The sequence below is a fragment of the Panthera pardus genome, unplaced genomic scaffold, assembly GCF_024362965.1.
Source record: "Panthera pardus isolate Hobbes unplaced genomic scaffold, ASM2436296v1 HiC_scaffold_2, whole genome shotgun sequence".
Taxonomy (NCBI): Eukaryota; Metazoa; Chordata; class Mammalia; order Carnivora; family Felidae; genus Panthera; species Panthera pardus.
In genome coordinates, this window is record NW_026526765.1 from 95,509,308 (window position 1) to 95,532,936 (window position 23,629).

The 23,629-nt window shown below is 39.6% G+C and overlaps 2 protein-coding genes across 4 annotated transcripts in view; both read left to right on the forward strand.

Moving 5' to 3' along the window:
* The first annotated feature begins 4,239 nt into the window (after positions 1–4,239).
* On the forward strand, positions 4,240–23,362 carry LOC128778387 (translation initiation factor IF-2-like). The gene is made up of 5 exons (XM_053907675.1): positions 4,240–4,359; positions 16,990–17,131; positions 21,462–21,615; positions 21,700–22,283; positions 23,187–23,362. Exons 1-5 carry the CDS (start codon positions 4,240–4,242, stop codon positions 23,360–23,362), a joined length of 1,176 nt encoding a protein of 391 aa, XP_053763650.1.
* HOMER1 (homer scaffold protein 1) overlaps positions 17,229–23,629 on the forward strand; it is a 144,047-nt gene continuing 137,646 nt past the window's right edge. The window contains exon 1 of one of the 3 annotated variants that reach the window (XM_019462912.2): positions 17,229–17,248. Coding sequence is in view for 2 of the 3 variants with exons in the window: in XM_019462911.2 (XP_019318456.1) it covers positions 23,507–23,511 (5 nt within the window). In the remaining variant the exon portion in view is untranslated. Of the gene's footprint in view, positions 17,249–23,373; positions 23,512–23,629 lie in introns of those variants that run through there. The other 2 variants (XM_019462911.2, XM_019462910.2) reach the window with 2 other exon arrangements.

The window sequence follows — 23,629 nt, forward strand, 5'->3', positions numbered from 1 at the left end:
AGGAACCTCCGTACTGTTTTCCAGAGTGGCTGCACCAGTTTGCATTCCCACCAATAATGCAAAAGAGATCCTCTCTCCGCATCCTCGCCAATGTCTGTTGTTGCCTGAGTTGTTAATGTTAGCCATTCTGACAGGCTTAAGGTGGTATCTCATCGTGGTTTTGATTTGTATTTTCCTGATGATGAGTGATGTTGAGCATTTTTTCATGTGTCGATTGGCCATCTGGATGTCTTTTTTGGAGAAGTGTCTATTCATGTCTTTTGTCCATTTCTTCACCGGATTATTTGTTTTTTTGGTATTGAGTTTGATAAGTTCTTTATAGATTTGTGGCAGATATTTAATAGGGTGTATGGGTTTTCTTTTTCTCTTCTTTTTTATCATTATTATTGTTTTTTGAGCCCAAAGTAGAGCTTGAACTCATGACCCTGAGATCAAGACCTGAGCTGAGATCCAGAGTTGAACACTTATCTGACTGAGCCACCCAGGAGCCCTGAGCTTTTCTTTTTTTTAATTTTAATCCCTACATTTCCAGAAGGGGATATAATTTAATATCAGAGTGAACTTATGGAAGCTCGCTTTCAGATTCCAAAAGGCTTTTTATTTTGTGAACATTCTCCTATAATAACAGTCTGTTGAACAAGCTGAAACTATTAGACAATCACAGGATACCTAAAGAACAATTTCCTTTCCTGTGCTACATTTACAACTAGTTTTGAAGAATCAGTCTGGAACCAAACTATTCTCACAAATATAGTATTGAATGATTTTTTTCTTCACGTGCATCCTTTGAGAAGTAGGAAGCCATAATTTTTGTGAAATCATGTTTTTAAAAAAATATTTTTAAGTTTATTTACTTTGAGAGAGAGAGAGAGAGAGAGGAGAGAGAGTGCACAGGAGGGGCAGAGAGAGAGGGAGAGAGAGAAAATCCCAAGAAGGTTCCGTGCTGGTGGCATGGAACCTGACATGGAGTTCGAACTCCCGAACCATGAGATCATGACCTGAGCTGACGTCAAGAGTTGGATGCTGACCTGACTGAGTCACCCAGGCGCCCCAAATATGTTTTGTTTTTCCATGTGTGGCTTACTCAAATTGAAAACAGTAACAGTAGGAAATTTTTTAAATCACCCACAACCTCACCATCCTCACAGATTGAGATTTTATTACTATTTTATGTGTTTGCCTAAAGTTTGTTTTTTTGCACTGCTAAAGAGCCTGTAGCATTAAAATTTTAATAACATCACAGTTTTCTCTCTATTTAGCCATCAGGTAGGTATTTACCAGGCATGGAGATGGACAAATGAAGGAAAATAAGAAAAAGTAATCATTCATCTCTGAAATGGCTGAATCTTTGAAACATCTCCCTTCACAAACGGTCCACACTCTTCATGCTTTGCTTCCGATGGAAAAAAAGCAAAGCTAACTTTGGCCATTACTATTACTTCTTTTAGTGTAAGTCCAAGTTGACCTTGTTCAACCTATGTCAAACCGTTTTAGTTGATTGCTCTCTGGGGCTTACAATGCATTCAACAAACATGTGGACATTTGATTTATTGGTCACAAACAAAAGCTAAAATCTTACAGGAGGATAAAACTCATCTTTGTTTCAGCTTATGTTAGCAGGAAGAGTTGTTTTAGCTCCATGGAGACTCTGAACCTTATTTTGAACTTATTGCATGGTTCCTTAGAGCAGCAGGATCAATATTTTGAGGCATTTCTTTCAAGTCTTGTAATTCCAAATGAGCCTCAGCAAGTTGAACTAAGTTCTATTTGGCTTAAGTAATTTCAAACCTTCAATATTTTTTTCAATATATGGTTGAAAGTCAATGCTATCTACTCATTAACGTGTTTAGGTTTTGTTTGAAGCACAGACATTTTATCCATCTGTAAAAGCCTTGACGTTTTATGCTCATGAGAGAAACATATGCTTATTACAAAAAAATTCTAACATTAAAAAATTATTGTAGATAAACTCTTCTGATATGGACAGCCATTGTTAATAGAAGAATAGCAAATATTCCTCAATAATGTTTCCTGTTTACTTTATAGAAAGACTTTTTTCAATAATTCCTTGATAGAGGGGAGCCTGAGTGGCTCAGTTGCTTGAGCAATAATTCCTTGATAATTATATAGCTCTCATAAATGTACTAAATTATACCATACATACTGTTTTGTACATTGTGTTTATCACTTAATATCTCTTGGACATCTTTCCATGTTAGTATTTATAAAGTCTATTTCATTCTTTTCTTTATGTATATAGCATTCCATAATATAAATGTACCATAATTTGCTCAAATAGATCCATAATGATGGACACACGAGTTGTTTCCAGGTTAGTTTTGTTTGTTTTGTTTTCTTTTACCATACCAATGTCGCAGTGAATATCCTTTTAAATGTATCTGTATATACTTGGAACATGGTACCATAGAGCATTAAAAAGAAAGAATAATACTGTTTCAATGTATTCATTCTTGTTAGCAATTCAGATTATTATTAACATATCAAACGCAATAAATACTTCAAAATTCTTAATTCATTCCCTTTAGTTCTTAAGGATAAGTGCTTTTTCTAGAGTTTGAAAATACTGATCCACAAGTCACCTTCCAATACGTTCTTTCGTGATTCGTCAAATGATAGTAATAATGATTCCTTGACCATTATCTAGCTCTCCAGTTTACAAAGTGTCTTCGCGTAATTATCTCATCTGACTTCACATCAATGTGATGTATGCAAGACAGGTTTATAGAGAAAAATGGTGCTGACTTAGAAATTTTTACTGCCTGAAATAGTTATGTAGAGTGTAAATTCTTTGTTCTGCTAACTCAAGGAGTCTAGGCACTGTCATGATAGGAGTGTTATATCATACTGGTACCTTAATGTGAAAAAAGACACTTACATATCACTTCAATAACCGGCGTTGCTAATTTACTATCCAGTTTTCTGGTGTTTTTATTTAATTTTCTGATATCCAGAGATGAAACTCACCAGGCATTTATTAGCTAAGTGCTCCAATAATTGCTACTCCAGAACCAAGTGCTAAAAGACATTTAAGCAGCAATTGTTAATGGTGGATGGGTTTCAGTGCCACTTTTCTTCATTTGCAATTGGGAGAACAGAGGGTGAAGACACAAAAGAAAAGCCCATAGAATGTAGCACTAACAAAAGAGTGCTTGCTCAGACCTTAAAAAGTCCTATACCCACACAATATTATTCCTATTCCTATGACCTTTAGGAAGGACTAAAGGTCCTGGAAGGACTGGCAAAAAATGGTGAAGCTTCTCTTATTACCTACCCGGCTGGTAGGAAGCAGGCTCCTGCGTAGAGAGAGGAAATCATTGTAATGTTGTCTCCTGCTTTGGGAAAGGAAGCAATCTTGAATGATAGTATTGTTGCCATAGCTGCAAACTTATGTTGCCTCATTAGTAGATCTATTCCTACACTCTGTTTAGCTAAGAATGCACTTCTGAACTTCCTCTCTTCCTACATCTAGCACAGGACTTCGGAATCAGTTTCCATATCTAAAATCTTACGAGATCCTGTCCAATTCAAGCCCTGCTTATTGAATATGATAGCAATTTTTAACCAACCATGATTCTACAGAGTGGCTACATCCATACTTAAAAGCAAATTACATTACTTAAAGACAAATCACATAGCTGATAAAACTTTGAAATTCTCATGCTTTGTTCTCTTTCATCAGCTCCATTACAGAAAGTTGATCTGTCCCTATCCTATCTGTCCAATATTATTTTGTACTGCTCAAAGTGTACTTTGTCATCAAATCAAGGAGGTTTCTTTACAATCCTGTGTGTAATACCTAGCTCATTTCCACATTTCTGCCTACCCTCGTATTGTTTCTCTCTCTTGTAAGTCTGTCTACTCTCTTGCCTATCTGAATTCTAATCAAATTTGAAAACAAGACCCCAAAACCCACCTAAAGCCTTTTTCTGCTCTGATGGAGAACCCCACTGAGGTTTAACATAAATTTGTACTTTTGACATCCAGGTTCATAAAAACAGTAACCTGTTTACTGAATCGCAATAATCACATTAGGCACCAGAGTGTAGTATATGCTTTTCCCATTCTCCTGTCCCCAAGCCTTCTCTCTAAACCAAATAGGGAAATATACTGATAAGCACGGTTGGGTTTTAGTACATGTCTCTGGGCCCATATGGAGCTCCCAGTGAAATTCGGAGTCAGAAGCAGTTGATCACGATCTTACTCATGTAATATACGGGAATGATGGATGGTTCCAGACCGATCAATGACAGGTGGCCCACCATTCTTCTTGTTTGGCTAATGAACTCTTCTTACCCACAGAGCAATGACCTGTTGGCCCTCAAGATGTTTATACAGCAGGTACCTTTGGACACATTTCCCCTACTCAGGATATTTCCAGAATGAGTGTTCCACGGCTGGTTAACATTTCACAAATACTTTCCAGTACAGAATAACATGTTTTATAAGTCTAATGAATAAAATTTTTTTCCAGTTCGGGAAATTAAAAAATACAAGAAGTGTGGCATATCTGGAAGGTGAGTGTTTCCAGTAATAATTTTATCTTGTGTCACTTGAGTAGTCCTATGAGCTGCCTAATTTAAGATTTAAAGTCCTGTATTACATATCGTTCAGTATATTGATCAGAAACCTTCTAACTAGAGTTTAAACTTGTCAAGGGCAAGAATCATGCCACAAATACCACTGGTACCTCTCATAGTACTCAGTATAATCCTATGTTTATTAAGATACCCAATATACATTCAGTGATTGAAATCAATACCATCTTTAGAAAGAGGTACTTAAATTCCATTTCAAAGTGTTTTAGGTAAGAGATGGTGTCCTCTGGAAGAAACAAAATTCACCCTAGATGGTTCAAATGAAGAGACTCTAATGAAAAGGCTATGCAAAGATATATAGACCAGGTTAAGAAAAAAGACAAAGTTGGGGCACCTGGGTGCTCAGTCGGTTAAGTGTCCAGCTCTGGATTTCAGCTCAACATGGGTTCGATCCAAGCGTTCGAGTCCTGTCTGTGCTGACAGTGCAGAGCCTGCTTGGGATTCTCTCTCTCCCTCCCTCCACCTCTCACCCCTCCTCTCAAAGTAAATAAATAAACATTAAAACGAAAAAGAAAAAAAAGACAAAATATGATGAGGCACCCAGCAACCAGCTACAGAGGGAGACCCATTTTTCCCCTGGGGCTGGAGAAACAAAGAAAGGCAACAGCAGAACCCATTGAGAGCTGAAGCTGGGGAAGAAGACCAACCTGGAAGAAAACGTGGTTGGAAGGGTGCAGCTACCAGAGAGCAGGGGTGTGAAAGCAGGAGGGTAAGGAAGAAACCTCCCACTTCCAATTCCAGCTCACAGGAGTCATGGAGATGCAGCCTGCAACTCCAGTCTTCTGAGGCAAGCAGCAGGGTGGAACAGGGTGGAGACAGACAGAGAAACAAAATGGAAACAAACAAACAAAAGGCTGAAGTAGTATATATAGAACAATAAAAGCTTAGAAATACAAAAACTATCTGGAGAAATAAATCTGACTTAGCCAAATTCAGACCCTGACACTGGTAATTTTCTTCATGAGATCACTCAATACAATCTGAATGAAGAGAATAAATGCTCTGTTATATTCACTTTCAACTATTGCATTTTCAAGTCAAGAAGTGAGCATGTACATCCATCACTCATGGCAATGAATAAACATTCATTTACAGACATAACCGCCAACTAACTCAAAAACGGGGGCTGTCCTGCTTAATGAGCACCTCCATTTTTTTTGCTATAAAGTAAAAGAACAAACATGTTCCTCTTATGTAGAGAAATTGTTATGAATAATATAAAACTGTTCTCTTTCAGTTTATAATAGAGGTATATTTAAACAATTTTTGCTTTTGTCCAGTGCCTATCCATGACTGCATAGGCATTGGTGAATATTTACATAAACAGAATCATAGAACTGAAAGGCATTAAGGTCTGGTAATGTACACTGAATCTAACAGGTGAAGAAACAGACTCCCATAAGTTAAGTCAACTGCCCTCAATCAAGTAGTCATTTGTGGCAGAACGAGTCCAGAATGCAGATAATCAACATCCTAACTTAGTCACCCATAGTTCTAGAAATGCTTGATTTAAATCTAGTTTAATGGCAAAAGAGCATAGGGCTTAAGGGCAAAGGTTCGGAATTATGCAGAGCTAAATTCCAATCTAGCTGGACCTTAGCAAACAACAAATTCCTGCTGAGCTCCCATTTCCTCCTCTACAAAGTTGGAATGAATACAGAATACCACCCCATTAGAGTTGTTTTGGATTGACTGAAAAATATACATATAACAAGTTTAGCACAGTGCTTGACATGCAATAGATAGCCAGTAAATAAAAGCTATTATACACAGTAGTAGTTATAAACATTTTCCAGCTTTCTTTGAAAATCAACTGATAATAGTCATACATGATGGTCAATAAGAATTTAAGAAGCATTATGTAGGGAACTACAAAGAAAGAAAAAGCAAGAAAAGAACCTTGAAATAAGCCAGACAGGTAAAGTAGAGAATAAGGGAAGCTAAATTGGGTTGGAAAGGAAAACAGTCCTAATAAAGTAAATGAATTGTTTTGTTTTTCCTCCATCTTTACTAAGGAAACAATACCAGGAGTCTCACTCATAAAATAGGGAATTTTAAAAAAAATTAATAGATTTTTTGAATAGTTTTTTCTTTATTTATTTTTAGAGAGAGAGAGAAAGAGAGGGGGGGGAGAGGGGTAGACAGAGAGGGAGAAAGAGAATCCCAAGCAGGCTCCATGCTGTCACCACAGAGCCGACAATGGGGCTCGATTGCATGAACCATGAGATCATGACCTGAGCCAAAATCAAGACTCAGACACTTAACCAACTGAGCCACCCAGGTGCCCCAGATTTTTGTGAGTAGTTTTAAGTTTACAGAAAAAATAAATTATTTTTTGATTCACAAAGATTAATACTATTGGACCCGTTAAAAAGTTGAAAATTGTTGAAAAGCATAAAACTCTATACAGATGGAAGGTGGTATGAATATATAATGAGAAGTCTCCAGGACCTAGTTTACACGCCAGAAAGACATAAATCAACAGACTTGATCTACCTAGGTTTTTAAAGAATACCAAGGGTAAAATTATGCAACTGCTGACCAAGTTGTGTATCCTGTTACTGCAAACTTTCCAGGGGACTGATGGATTGCCTATCTAAATTCTATCTAAAAGAAGAATTGCAGGCGTAGCTGTGGAAACTTGCTGATAGTGAGTATCACACTATACAGGACAAACCAGTTGAATCTGTATTTAAAGGGTAGGACCATTGAAAAATACATAAACAAAACCTATCAGGGAAAAGGCACCATACCTCATAAGAGAAACTACACGCAGAAATATCATGAGGTCTTTAAAGAAATAATGACTTATTGTGCTAAAGGGAAAACTAGTGGATAAAATTTCTAAATATAAAACTTCTCCATAATCATTATATGCCCAGCCATTTCCTCCTATTTAATAAGAAATTTTGATTGAGTCATCATTAGATTGGCACTACTTAAAAAAAAAAAAACAAGTATAGGTAGCTGGCTTAAAATGAAGAAACAGGGTACATGAATCAATAAACACATCTTAATTTGGAGGAGCATAAACAGCATTTCACAGATTCTTGTGTGCTGGGACAAATATATTTAAATTTTGTGAAAGTAATCTGAAAGATAGCCTACCAGCTTCGTAGGTAACAGTTATTCCAAGCAGAAAACGCCAGCAGTAGCAAATGGGGGTAATGGTAGGAAATATCTGAAAGTTTGGGTAAGTAGCCAGAAAGGAAGCAGTTCTCATTCTTTAACACTTAATGCCCAGGATTACTGACCCTTTATTTGACCCTTTATTTGAGCAGGATTGCAGAGGGATGCTGTTAGCTAATAAAGTGCCTTGGACATGAGGAAGACTCCATGCAACTGGAGTCCCACTGTTCACTCTAAAGTAGGTTCTAGGCAAAACGTAGAGCTGGCCCACTTTCTCTCTGGGTCCAAACTGGGATGTTCTGTCACTCCAGAGAAGCCTTCCTGTAGAGGTGGGATGGGCCAAACAACTATGAAGAGAGGCTTTCCCCTGAAGGAAAAATGTTTTGTGGAGGTTTAACTAACCCTTGTAATCAGGTACCCTAATGTACTTGCAAGGGCTCAGTTAACTCACAGGCAAGAGTTGAAGCCAACTTTGAGATCTCCCAAGTCCTTTGAGGGGTGACATGAGCCTTTGTGCCAGGAAGGCATTTTTTTTTTTTTTAACGTTTATTTGTTTTTGAGACAGAGAGAGACACAGCATGAACGGGGGAGGGGCAGAGAGAGAGGGAAACACAGAATCGGAAGCAGGCTCCAGGCTCTGAGCCATCAGCCCAGAGCCCGACGCGGGGCTCGAACTCGCGGACCGCGAGATCGTGACCTGAGCCGAAGTCTGACGCTCAACCGACTGAGCCACCCAGGCGCCCCAGGAAGGCATTCTTAAAACACCAGGAGTTTACTCCCGCACCTATGGGATAAATCCAGAGTCAATGGTAATTTGCAGTCTAATTCATGGATGGAAGACACTAAAATGTAGTAGTTCAGAAGGATTCAGAGATCACTGGGCTTGAACTAGAAAGGATTTTGTATTTGTGTACTAGGGTCTCTGTTTTTGCTTCCTTTTATACTTAATAAGATCAAAGTGTTGGTATGATATGCCTCTGTGTAAAACTCTCAAAGGTTTTGCATGCCTTAAAGGAGAATTCATTTTGGAAACAACTTTGGAGTCAATTCCTCTAATTCTTACATATTCTAATGTTCCGTTTCCATTTATATAGTTCCTTTTAGACAGCCGATTATAGGAGTACCTGGGCGGTTCAGGGGGTTAACCATCCATCTTTGGCTCAGGCCATGATCTCAGCGCTCATGAGTGCAAGCCCCTAATCAGCATCTCTGCTGTCAGCACAGAGCCAGCTTTGGATCCTCTGTCCCCCCTTCTCTGCCCCTTACCCACGTGCATGTTCATGCTCTCTCTCTCTCTAAAATAAATAAAATTAACATTAAAAAGTAAATAAATAAACAACTGATTATAAGTGGAATAGAAAGAATGCAATTAATTTTCACATCAGTAAACGAAAAACTGACAGTTACCTTTCCTATACAAAGAGCACATTTACTAAGCACTTGCAAAGTACTGGTATCTTATTCTTCATTTAATTATGTCAGCAAGGCCTTCAAGTACTATTATTATGGCCTTCAAGTACTATTATTATTCACATTTCAGAAACTGGGAAAATGAGACTCAGAGATATTCAATAATGTATCCACAGTTACCCGGCTGGGCCAAGAGAACTCACACTCAAAGTCGATCTTCAGAGTCAATGTTCTCAATATCCCTAAACATACAAGAACCTACTGATTTCTTTAAAGTTCATGTTTGTATTCAATTGTAATTTATATTAACATAACAAAAGGAAATTTCATTAAAATACTTTCTTATCCTTAATCTCTACCTTAAAACTCTTTCCATTTTATTCTACATGCAGTTTACTCTGTTAGTAGAACAACCACCATTCCAGATTATAAAAACTATTTTTCAACAGGGACGTATTCCTGAATGTCATGACTATTCATGTGCTGGTTCAAGTGCTTCCAAACAAATTTGTCTTATGGTGACCACTCTATTGCATTTTTGAGTAGGTGGTAAATCTTGTTAAAACCAATAAAAATATAATTTCAGAATATTTCAAAAGTGATCTCTCATGTCACTGGAGTCTCAAATGTTTTTCAGTTTTCTACGTTCTTCTTGTACAGTGCAAGAATTCTGGTCAGAATAATTTTATCTTTAGATGTAAAATTTCCTTCTAATTACAAAAAGTAATACATGATGACTTGGAAGAATTTAGGATATGTATAAGGGTATAAAGAAAAAAATCCAAAATTCCATTATCCACAGATAAAAAAACATGAACATTTTAATGTACTTCCCTTAAATATATATGAGATAAAAATTTAAGTGTGGCTTTTTTTGGAGAGTGGTTGAAGAATTTCAAGTAATTTAAAATTACATATATATATTTTTTTAATTTTTTTTTTGTAACCTTTATTTATTTTTGAGACAGAGAGAGACAGAGCATGAACGGGGGAGGGTCAGAGAGAGGGAGACACAGAATCCGAAACAGGCTCCAGGCTCTGAGCTGTCAGCACAGAGCCCGACGCGGGGCTCGAACTCACGGACCGTGAGATCATGACCCGAGCCGAAGTCGGCCGCTCAACCGACTGAGCCACCCAGGCAACCCTATATATATATTTTTTAAAAATATATATTATACATGTATATATTCATCTAAGATATTCACTGAAGTTTTCAAATACTTTTCCTAAAGCTATCCCATTCCTTTATATGATGACTATAAGGTTACGATTATAAGCAAAAATGTGGCCAATTTGTCTAGTTGCAAATGAAAAAATAAATTAATGTGATTTGTATATAATAGAAATTTTGAATTTTGCATGTTTTAATTTTATTTTTTCTGTTTACAAAGATTATATGTGGTCATTATAAATAAATCAGATAACACATATAAGTATTAAAAGTAGGTAATATTTGTTGGGTGCTATCTGTGTGCCAGGCACCATTCTAAGGGTTTTATTAAGTCATTTAATCCTTACAAGAACTCTATACAGTAGGGATTATTATTTATTATTTGCATTTTACAAATGAGAAAGCTTAGTCTTCAAGAGGCTAATTTGCTTGAAGTCTTAGTTTACCAGAAAAACAGTTAAGCCAAACTAACATGGTTTTTGTTTATTCACCGAGCTGTTTATTTTAATGAGAAAATAAAATGAATTAGGGCCTGCCATGAATTCACAAAAGAAAATCTTCATTTCCTAAGAGGAAATGATAGCTCCACGTGATATTTTTGTAGGTAAAAATGTAAAGGTAGGGGTGTGAAAGCACACCTAGGAGGTCCTGGAGCCAGCTGAGCCCTTGGAGGAAAGGTTAATGGATCACTATCAAGAGCATATAGTTACTAAATGACAGAAGTGAGATCCAAACCTAGGCAGGATGTCCCCATAGTTAATCACTCCCTAAATTGCCTCTATAAAGTATAAAGAAGAATGGGGTGCTTGGTGGCTCAGACGGTTAAGCATCTGACTTCAGCTCAGGTCATGATCTTGCTGTTTGTGAGTTCAAGCCCCACATCAGGCTCTGTGCTGACAGCTCAGAGCCTGGAGCCTGCTTCAGATTCTATGTCTCTCTCTCTCTCTCTCTCTCTCTCTCTCTCTCTGCCCCTCCCCTGCTCACATTCTGTCTCTCTCTCAAAAATAAATAAACATTAAAAAGAATTTTTTTTTTAAGTATAAAGAAGAAAGACATCAAGAAAAAAGCCAAAATTTCTCTGATTCCATGAGTCAAGGATAACATTTGCTGTATTTCCAGACCCTTTTAGATGCAAAGCTTAACTGTAGCTGACTTGAATTTTCACAGAATGTCCTGTGAGCCTCTTGGAACATGAGCCCATGTGAAGCTTGTGAGAAACTTCTTCAAGGCCATTTCTCATTTGTCTCCCTATCTTTCCAGGAGATTATCATGAGGCAGTTTCTCATCATCTCCTAGGTTCTAAGGAGGTAAGAGGTTTGCCGACTTCTCCTCTGCAATGCAATTACAATGCTAACTACCTGGAGTTAGGTCAAATTTCACCGGTAAGGGCACAGTCCCCCCTACAAGACTACCCTCACTTCAAACACCAGCTGAGAGCTCAGAATTTCCCAGGCCACCCACATTTCTGACCACAAAAGTGGAAGTTCCCATGATCCCCTCAATTTTAATAATTCACTAGAACAACTCAACAGAACTCAGGAAAGCACTACACTGATGACTGTAGTTTTATTTTAAAGGATATAAAACAGAACCAGCCATCTGAAAAGACCCATGCAGGGCAAGCTCTGGGAGGGTCCTAAAAGCAGAACTTTCAAATCCTCAAGATGTGTAACCATCCCACACATCAGTGTATGATTACCAACCAGGGAAGCTCACTGGAACTTCTGTGTTCAGAGTTTTTATAGATGTTTCTTTATGTAGGCATGATTGATTAAATCATGAGCCAAATGATTGAACTAAGTTTCTAGTCCTTCTCTCCTTTCCAGAAGTTGGGCTGACATCACCTGGTTCAAAGTCCCAAACTCTCTAAGGGCTCCTGGGTGGCTCAGTTGGTTAAGCATCCAACCCTTGATTTCAGCTCAGGTCATAATTTCATGGTTTGTGATTTCGAACCCCCCTTCAGTCTCTGTGCTGGCAGCATGGAGCCTGCTTGAGATTCTGAATCACTCTCTCTCTGCCCCTCCCCCACTCTCTCTCTATCTCTCTCTCAAAATAAATAAAAATTAAACTTGAAAAAAGTGTCTCAACTCTCTAATCACATGATGGTCAAAGACATCCTATCTCTCAGGGAATTTCAAGAATTTAGAGGTTAGCTCCCAGATACCATCAGCCACATTCTTTCCTATACAACATCTCCACCTCCTTAGCAGACAACTGCAGGCTATAAAACTACTTGGCTGCATGCAGCAGAGAATCAGCTCATCAGCAACAGCATCCCACCTCTCATGTTGCATTGTCACCTAGCCCCTTTTGTTTCTGTCTTGTTCTGCGGGAAAAGGGACGTGAGGAGCGGGCCCCTTTGCTGTTCCTGCTTTTGTTATCTATGTAAGTAATAAGCTGTCTGGATTTTACAAAGCTTATGGGTTTTTGTTTGTTTGTTTGTTTGTTTTTGATTTGCTTTCTTTTTGCCAGCCAAATCTGTTAGCCTTGGGTGACCTGTCATGTACAGAAATAAGAAAATCTCAAGAGGACAATTATGGGTGCTTCAGGTGTTTAATTCGTTTTAGCCATTTTGATTTACGAGAACACTCAAGTGTGGGGCACCTGGGTGGCTCAGTCGGTTAAGCGTCTGACCCTTGATTTCTGCTCAGGTCATGATCTCACCGTTCCTGAGTTCCAGCCCAGCATCTCTTAGTGTGGAGCCTGCTTGGGATTCTCTTTCCCTCTCTCTCTGCCCATCCCCTGCTCACATGCACGCACTCTCTATCTTTCTCTCTCTCTCAAAACAAACAAACAAACAAACAAACAAACAAACAAAGTGGGGGAAAAAAGAACATTCAAATGGGAGTTATTCAGTAAGCTAGGTGTGAGATTGGAGCCTGAAGGAAAGAGGAGAAAGTAAGTTGTGCAGTGGTGATGAATGACATCAGAGGAGAGGATGTGTTCTCTGAAGAAGACAATGTAGAGAAGCTAATGGGTGAAGGACTATTTTGACATGAGCTCAGAGTTGAGCAGTCATAAAATCTTTGAATAAAAAATGGCTTTGGGGGTGTTATATCCAACCTCTTACCTGATATAAACATCTTTTCTACATCATCCTGGCAAATGATCATATGGCTAGTTTCTGCTTCAATATACAGGGGAGGAAGAGCTGGGCCAATAATTATCAGGGCAAACAATTCTATTCATATAGATCTGAATGCTTTTGCAATCTTTCTCATATTGAGCTAAAAACCTGCCTTTTATTAATTTTTACTACCGATCCTTTACTACCTTATAGAGCACATATTCACATAGCTATTACCCATTCTGTGATGGACATGCTATGAGATCAACCAGCAAATTAAACATTTGAGTTTTGTCATCAGCAAATTAAACATTCACCTTCACCCACAACTCACACGGCGCTGTCTTGATTCTTTCTCACCATCTTGGTTATCTTGCTATCTCATCAGCATCTTGCTTAAAATAGAATATCCACATATGATTGCATCAGTGGAGAGTATGATGGAATGACTACTTCCGATAAAATACGTTATTTTTATTTCTTTTTATAAATGTATTTTTAACCTTACATAGTCTTCTTCATAAAAGAATCTGAGGGAGATAGGAAAATGAAATGTATGTAATGCCTTATTCTCTCCTCCTGCAATTGAATTTTAAGTGTATTTGTATTTTAAATAATATTTTAAAATAATTTGATTTGCTTTTGTATTATGAAAATAATAGACGTTTATGGTTAAAAATGCAAATAATCCAAATGGCAAAAAAAAATCCCCATCCCTGTCAAATTTACAATCCTACTCCTTAAAGGCAACTGCAATTTAATTTACTATATCTATGCAGAATTCTTTTTTACATTAGGCATCTTTCCATATCAGCATTATAGATATACCTCATTCTTTGTAATCACTGCATAATATTTTATTATATGGTCACACCATGTAATAAAATGGTCAGTTATCTACCATTCCCCTATTGATCGATATAGAGGTTGTCTCATCTTTTTTTTTAAACTTCATAGCAATACAGAAAAAACTTTGTGTTTTTTTTTTTTTTTTAATATTTGAGAAAGCCCATCTGTAAAATAAATTCCTTAAAGTAGAACTGCTGTGTCAAAATGTAAGTATGTCCTCAAGGGTATACCAATTGACATGGTTAAGAGTGTGTGGTAGTGTTTATTTTTCCATATGCCAAACTTTAAAATAATTGCTAATCTAACAGCTGATAAATGGAATATGATTCAGGCTGCATATTTTCTTTTGCCCCTTCAGATGCCCGTGCACCCTTCTTTTTCCCTGATTTCCCCTCCCCCCCAGGAAGACAATCTGTATGGACTACATCACTGGACTCCTGTGCCTTCTCTAGCTTTCTATATATGTCAAGATTAGGAAGAGCACCAACAGGAAATGGACGATTGGGTAGAGAGGAAAGTGAAGCCGAGATATTTATTTATTTATTTATTTGGGCTCCCTTCTTGTGAAGTCTCTGTGGGTTGGCTGTGACCCTTCAGCAAAGGACACAGCTCCTGTCCACATAATTTTCTCTTGCCCCACCTTTGTAAAGAGTAGTATCATTATTAAGCACTCCTCAAAGTAACTCATTTAAATGTTCTGTTTCCTGCCAGTTCTTATTCCTGGGAGCTCAGCCTAGAGAGATTCCCAGCCCCCACAGTGGTTCTGTTAGTTGCATATACCATTCTAGTAAATCTCTGTTCCAGTTAAAGCTGGTTCTGTGGTTCACTCCAGCTAACTAGTTAAGAACCCTGGTTAACTAGGTAATTTCTACCTAAGTATAACTGAAAATCTAGCAATTCATTCATTCGATAAATGTTTACTGAGTACCACCTATGTGCTGGACATTGTCTTGTTATTGCAGATGGAAAGTAGACAAGATTACAGATAAAGTTGCTCTTCGTGGGGTGTATAAGTGTGTAAGAAAATTAATAAATCTATATTTTAGATAGAGCTGAATACACTGTGAAGAAAATAAAGTAAATCAAGTGGAAGGTGAGTGACTATGTATATTCTGGTATATTATAAAGAATGCTCAGGAGGTGTCTCTCAAGAGAAGTGATTTGAAATTAGAACTGAATGATGAGGAGTGTGATAATCTTGGGCATATGTGTTCCAGGTGGCAAAGGCAATGCATTTGAAACAGTCTTTTCATATTTGAAGACTAGCAGGAATACCAGAGTGGCTTTGGGTCGTGTGTTGCATATGTGGTCTGCTTGCCTAATGCCCACTGCCTTTTCTTCCCTGATGGGAGAGCTCTAATTTGGTTCAGATGCAATATGCAGGCTCAAGGGATAAACCACCATTGGTCTAAGAAAATCATGGAAATTCTGTTCCAAACTGTCAGTGATTGATTTAGACAAAGGAATATAACTCAGTTCTGGCCAAGGAGACGTGAGAGGAAAATTTCTGGGGGCCTCTTGAGTTTTCCTCTCTCATAAGACATAGGCATAAAGGAAAAAAAATTCCTAAGTCTCTTCCTTTCTCTTTTTGTTTTGAAATGCTCTTTGTGAGACTGTAATACCTAGAAATGTAATAATCTAACAACCATGAGATAACAAACCAGGTTTAAAAGACAACAGATTAAGATGTCAAAGTGAAAGGCTGGGAAGAGCCTGGACCATAACGACACTTTGGACTTTCCAAACCACCAAAGGACCACCTACCTTCAGACTTCTTCTTCTTCTTCTTCTTCTTCTTCTTCTTCTTCTTCTTCTTCTTCTTCTTCTTCTTCATCATTTTAATGTTTATTTATTTTTGAGAGAGAGAGAGAGAGAGCAGAGGAGGGGCAAAGGGGGGTGGCAAAGGATCCTAAGGGGTCTCCACACTGACAGCAGAGAGCCCAATGTGGGGCTCGAAATCACAAGCTCATGACCCAAGCTGAAGTCAGACGCTTAACCAACTGAGCCGCCCCTGGAATTCTTAAGTAATTTGAACACTTTTATAGCTTAGGTCACCATTGGGTGGGGCTTTTGTTTCTTGCAATTAATATACTAACCCACACACTAGCAATGGAGGTATAGGGGGGGTATGGTAACCAAGGTAAGAAAGATGGACAGGGTCCCCTCATGCAATACCTCTTAGGCCACGGCATGGAGTTTGGATTTTATTTTAAGGATAAGACATTTTAGCAGATGACCAAGTCAATGCAGGCATATGATAGAGATCTATCTATATTTATACATGTATTTGTATCTATATACATATTTATTATGTATAGATGAAACATAATTTGTTCTTAAAATAATAGAAAAGGTACATTGAATAAAAATATATTTGCCATTTCCTTTTTAATTTTTAGAGAAATTACTATTTAGAACCAGATTAAAAGAAATAAAAGGTCTTATAAATTCCTCATGAAATATCTTGGCTGAAAATCTCAAAGGTTAAGAATCTTTACTTATGTCTGACCTCTTATGCTTGGGAGAGCCTTAATACAGTTTCTAGGTATTGCTTCTGCCCTTTTTAGTCATGTCAGAGTCTTTACCAATTATGTTCTGCTTCAGAGAGTTTCCAGTTGCCATCTTAAGCCCTTATCTCCCTTTGAAAGTCCCCAATTTTTGCCTCAGCCTTGTCTCTTTGGAAAGAAAGCGACTTCCTTTTATAAGCATGGCTATCCTAAATACTTTGGGTGTTGTTTTTCTCTTAGCTAGCACCAGAAGCATCACAGAATAAGGTAGCTCATTTAAAGCATTTTCCTCATGGTTGTCCTGTTCTCCCATTCAGGAAAAAGATTATTGGTTACCATGGCAATCAGCTTCCACAGCATTCCATTCCAAGTAAACGCACAGGTATAGCACAAGCTTTTACTCAACATTCTTTACTGTAGCTCTCTGCAGATCTGCATATTTTTTCCAGCCTGTTCTCGGTAACTGCTGTTTAGAACAATCAACATGAAATTAAGCCAGGTAATTTTCTCAAAGGCACCATATCCCCATCTATTCTAAATATTTTAAAAATTCACACATATAGTTGTGCAATAATTTTCTCATAGCACCAAACAAAAACTTTCTTTAATAAGTCTGGGATTATATTTACATCTCTTTAACCATTTTTAGAAAAAAAAATAATGAATTTACAGTAAAAAATCAGAGCAAAAGATAGTTTTATGAGATTATCTCCCATGTGTTCTAAATCATATCTTTCCTGAAACTAATTCTCTAACTTCCCTCCCTCCACCACTCCCAAGCCCTCTGATAAAAAAATGCACAAACTCATAAGAATAAAAATTTTCCTTAACCCACCATTATATCCTGGAGATGCCAAACCATTATATCCTTGAACCATTAACTACCCTGGTTTGGTTCAGAACATAATTAATAATAAAATAGGGTTTTGAACAGGCCAAACACATTTTACTGCCACCCAATGTCTGTTATATTGTGGAGGAGGTGGGATGACTTTGGACGATGAACTGGATAAGCTGTTTCCCTACAACTCTGTCATTCCTTTTTATTATTACTTATTATTACTTCTAGTCTTTGCTAGTTATTTGGTTTCTTCATAACTATGTGGCATAAACCATGAATCTTGAGACTTCTTTTGTTTGCTGAACTATCTTTTCATTTATTATTTCTACTATGATTTTATTCAAAGTAATACTGGTATTTTGGTAATTAAAAAGAGAGAACTTAAAAGGGAGTTGCTATTACCTAATGTTAAGCAATTAAAAATAAAATCTGGCTTTAACCATCTTTCTTACAAAGTCTATCACCTAGGTGTCTTTTCATTGAAAAAGACCTATCTCACACCCAATCTATGAACACCCCATTGAATATTGCCATCTCCTATTAAGGGCATGGAAGTAAATTCTGTAACTAAAACAGATGCCTTCGCCTACAGGTTCTAAAATCAGAGGGTATTCATAAACCTCTCCACAAATTTTCAGAGTGTAGTGGGAAACAGGAACTGTTAGAAATTTGAAACTCTACTAAAGTACTTTTTACCTCTTCCGGGAAAAGAAAATATATTACTTTCTAGGAAGCTCGCTACTTTAACAAACATACAAAGCAATCCGGGTTGGAAATTCACTGTTAGCATTTGGGTTACATCAGCTTGGTTTTAGATGATATTTACTTACAATTTTTTTTAACGTTTATACATTTTTGAAAGAGAGGGAGAGGGAGAGAGAGAGAGAGAGAGAGAGAGAGAGAGAGAGAGAGAGAGGGAGAACAAATGGGGGAGGAGCAGAGAGAGAGAGAGGTAGACACAGAATTCGAAGCATGCTCCAGGCTGTCAGCTCAGTACCCAACTCAGGCCTCGAACCCACGAGCTGCCATATCATGACCTGAGCTGAACTCAGATGCTTAACTGACTGAGGCATGCCAGATGATTTATTTTACATGGAAAGCCATAGAATGGTTCTCTGACTCTTCTCAAAATTGTGTTGAAATTGTTTCAAGGAAGCAGAAAAGTACTTTTATTTATCTATTTTTAATTATTTTTTTAAATTTTATGTTTTAAATTTACATCCAAATTAGTGAGCATATAGTGCAACAATGATTTCAGGAGTAGATTCCTTAATGCCCCTTACCCACATCCCCTCTAGTAACTATCTGCTCTCCATATTTATAAGTCTCTTATACTTTGTCCCCCTCCCTGTTTTTATATTATTTTTGTTTCCCTTCCCTTATGTTCATCTGTTTTGTCTCTTCAAGTCCTCATATGAGTGAAGTCATATGATATTTGTCTTTCTCTGACTGACTAATTTCACTTAGCATAATACCCTCCAGTTCCATCCACATTAGTTGCAAATGGAAAGATTTCATTCTTTTTGATTGCCGAGTACTACTCCATTGTATATATATATACCACATCTTCCTTATCCATTCATCCATCGATGGACATTTGGGCTCTTTCCATACTTTGGCTATTGTTGATAGTGCTGCTATAAACATGGGGGTGCATGTGTCCCTTCGAAACAGCACACCTGTATCCCTTGGATAAATGCCTAGTAGTGCAATTGCTGGGTTGTAGGGTAGTTCTATTTTTAGTTTTTTGAGGAACCTCCATACTGTTTTCCAGAGTGGCTGCAGCAGCTTGCATTCCCAAGTACTTTTATTTTTTTCTGATCAGATACTTTTTCTGATACATAAAATGTTTTACTTATTCCTTTGAATACACAGACATATGTATTCCTCAATATATTAACCCCATACCAGCTAGAAATAAAATTTGACCAACCATTGGTAGATTTTTTTAGGTTGAGGACAGAGGCCAACATTAAATAATCACATAGAATCCGAGTAATTACATCACGATGCACAGATTTATATAGAAAAAAAAGTTGCTCTGAATTTCAAGTCGACAAAAGAAGAAAGAGACCGTGGTAGCTTTGAAAAGTAGAATCTCTAGTGAAGGGTCAGCACTCTAAAAGCAGGAAAGCAGCTGACATGCTGTTTTGACAGTTGGGTAAAGATGAGGGGGAATAAGATAGGAAACCGGAGGAAGTTCTGCTGAAAGGGTAGAATGAAGTGTTTGAAAATGGTAAAGTGAGAGCTCTAATCTACATGGACTAATGGAAAGAGCAGGAAAGAGAGAAAAGTGATTTAGTACAGATAGTAAATAGTTTGTGGAGAGATTTTATAGAATAATAACTTAATTTGTATTTTAATTTGCAAGTGCCAAGGGACGACATTATTTGAAGAATGACAGTTTTATTGTTTTAACATTTTACACATAAGAAGCTACCATTTATCTGAAATATAAGTCAGTACCAGTTTCCATTAATGTGATAATACAGGGGGTTGTTCTTGATTAACCTTTGTTATAACCTTAACAAAACTACTTTCAATATTTCAAATTATAAGATCATGATTTTATAATGTGAAGATAAACAGAAAGCCTGATTTCGTTGCAAATTGGTCCTAACTTTTTTGGCTGGTGTCCTTTAATATCAAGCTTCTAACTTGATCAAGAAAATGTAAAAGCAAAACCCTGGAAAACCAATTTCCTTAACTAGGAATCATGTGAGTAGTTTAACATTAAAACATGTTTAAAACATACATGATAGAAATTGTGTAGAGTTTTATCTCCTTTTATTTAAAACAAATGCATGGATATCCATTTATAGCTCTCCCAATAATCACTGTAGGTTGGTAATCTTATGTTCTGGATTTTCCAGGTCACTTCAGATTTCAAATATTTTGTCTGTTGTCAAATGATGTGTATGGATTTTAGTTTGGAAAACATGGTCACTGAATTTATAGACCAACTCTGAAATAGCAATGGCCTTTGGCATTATGCAGTAATTCCATATCCGGGTCATGATTATCAAATTAAACCAAATCAAACTTCATTATTCGAGTTTACCCAATACTCGAATAATAAAAGTAAGGACATTTTAAAACTTTGTAGTAATTTGCAATTTGAAAAGCATTCATAATATGCTTTATTATAGACACAAACATACATAATCAATAAATCTATAAATGGCTATTCACCCTTGTCATATAGGAAATGAAAAACAACATACTTAAGTGATATTGTAATTATATACTCCATGGCCAAAACTAAAGAATACAAAAATAATCTGAATGAAACTTTGTTAATATTAAAGAGAATTTGGTAGTCTTTCTTATTTTTAAAGTCCATAGACTGGAATTCATATTCTTGATAAACTGGAACTGGGAGGGTATACTGGCATTTGCTACAGATATGACAATAATTACGAGTGAGCTTTTAAAGATTGTCTCACTACTCTGTGCCAAAATGTTGCTGTTCTGCAAATGAAAACATTTAGATCATTTGACTGCCTTCCCTCCTCCAACCTTAATTACCATCCTTTATAACACTGTACCGCTTGTTCATAGTTCTGCTCTTTATTCTTTCGTGATGTGGGTAACCACTACGTGGGGGGGGGGGGGGGAGTTTTAAAGTCTACTATGTTCAGAATGGCATTTAATAACTCTTTCAAAAAGTAAGATGCTTTTTCCCAAGTCTTGTTGGAAATACATCTACCACCAGTGATCAGGCTCTCCTCCCACATTTCCGTGCTAGTTGAAACTTGAGAAGCTTGGGGATGCTGCGAAAGGTGGGAGTGGGAGATAGGATATCACCCGCTTGACACTTCGGCACTATTGCTACGAATGATTCACTTGTGTTTGGCACATTTGTTGCAAGGAAATCTCCTCCCGCCGCTTCCTTCTCGGAGCTCCTCTCGGGCTGTCTCCTGTGCTTTGGCCTTTAAGGAGAAGCGAGAGCAGGTGGGCACAGAGCTGCTCACCGAGTCCTCCTCCCCCTGCTCCTTCCCTAATTTAGCAGTACTTCCGGCCGCGTGACATCATCCCCCGCACCCGGGTGACGAGAGCGGCGGGTGACGTGTGTGCGGAGAGGAGCGCGCTGACGTTGCTATTTAAAGGTCCTCCTGCGGGGAGGATGGAGACACAGCGCGAGCACCTGGTGTGGGGCGCGGAGGAGGCTGTGGCGGCCGGGAGCGGGGCCAGGAGACAGCGGAGGAGCAGAGCGCACGGTCCGCCAGCCGCCCGCCACTAGGGGAGGGGGGGGAAAGGAAGGAAGGACGGACTGACGGACCTGCAGGCCGGACTAGCTCCCCACGAGGGCCCTCTCGGCCCCTGACCACCAGCCTTCCCGCCGCCTTCGCGGCTGCTGCTTCCTCTCCCGCCGCCCGTAGGGCCCCGCTGGGCCCTAGGGACGGGTCAGCGCCCCGGCCCCCGACGCCTTCCCGCGGCTCAGAGGCGGTGGCCGCCTCCCGCTCCCTCCCACGAACGGGGGGAGGGACCGCTCTCGCCCCCGGTTCTCCCCGCCTCCTCCCCCGCCCTCCGCAGCCCGCTCCGCCGCCGCGCTCTGCTCACGCGGGCGGCGCTGACCCGGGAAGCAGCGCCTTCAGCTCCGCGAGCGGCCGGTGGAGGCGGAGGCAGCGGCGGGCTTCAGGCCGCCCGGGCCGGCGCTGCTCTGCCGAGCGGGAGCTCGAGGCCGGCGGAGGTGGGCGGTGATGGAAGCGTGAGGAGGCGGTGGCGGGCCCGGGGACTGTGAGGCGGCGTGTGGCGGCGGCGCGGAGCGTGAGAGGCGAGGAGCGCGGGTGGGGGCGCTGGAGCAGCGGCTCTCCCGCGGCTTCGAGCCCCGCTCCCCTGCCCGCGACGCGGGATTAGCCGCCCGCCCGTCGACCCTTCAGCTCAGTCCAACGCCGCTGCTCGGCCCGCCCTCGCGCTGGGAGCGGGTGCCGGGGGCAGCGTGGGGCTTGGCTCTCTGATTCATTCATTCGCCGCCGCCGGCAGCCTCAGACCTGCGGTGCTCCGAAGAGAGGAGGGAAGACGGGCAGCCGCGAATGAAGGGCCGGGCGCCAGCAGGGCTCCATTGTGCTCGGCGGCGCGAGGCGGGAAGGGGCTGAGGGAGGTGGGATCGGGCCCCCTCCCCCTGCTCCCCGGCGTGCGCTGCGCCCCCAGCCTGCTGCCAGCCTGGAAATGGCTCCGTTTATTCTCCTCGGGAGAATGAATCGATCCTGCCCAGTCTTCTCTTCCTCCTCCCCACCTCCTCTCTGCTCCGAGTCTTAGGAGGGGAAACATTTAAAAGACAGATTCCAATGTGGAGTGCCGTGCACATCGCGAGCTGTTGGGTTTGCACTTCGAGGAGATTTTTCTATCTAGCTTTTTCTAACGTGAGCGCAGGGAAGCAGTGGCATGACTGCTTTTAGGATTTTTATTTTCTCGTAGGGATCTCTGTAAAGTGCACGTCGCATTGGGTTACATGCTCCACCCCCAAGGGAACTGGTGTGGTGGAGAAATTTGAACCCGCAGCCTTAGTAGCACCAAAAGGCCGAGTTACCTGGCTCTCCCCGAGTGTCTAGGAGGACATGAGCGAAATGACCACCGAACTCATTTTTTATAGGACTCGGTGAAGCTGGATTCTGCGTTTCCGACAGACACGTAGACTCATTTTGTGGAATAGAGTTGACCGCTGTCTCCTCCGCGCAGCATTTTAACTCTAATAAGCAAATGCCACCTCTGCTTGAACGTTTTGGTATTTACGAGAGAGAAATCCTTTTACCTAAGGGAACTAATTGAATTGTCAAGCACCACTGAAATACCTCCAGAAAAGGATCTCGGGGGGTGGAAAAGCAACTGCGAAATAGCAGACGGAGAAATTCCTTTGGAAGTTATTCTGTAGCAGAAGAGCAGAAACTTCAGAGCAAGTTCTCATTGGGCAAAATGGGGTAAGGACTTTTGTGCCTAACATAGCTTTGAATCTGTTTATGTGTGTTGTTGAGCGATGGTGGTGATTGTGTTTTATGTTTTCAAACAAATTTGCCACCTTGCTAAGCTGGTCGTACA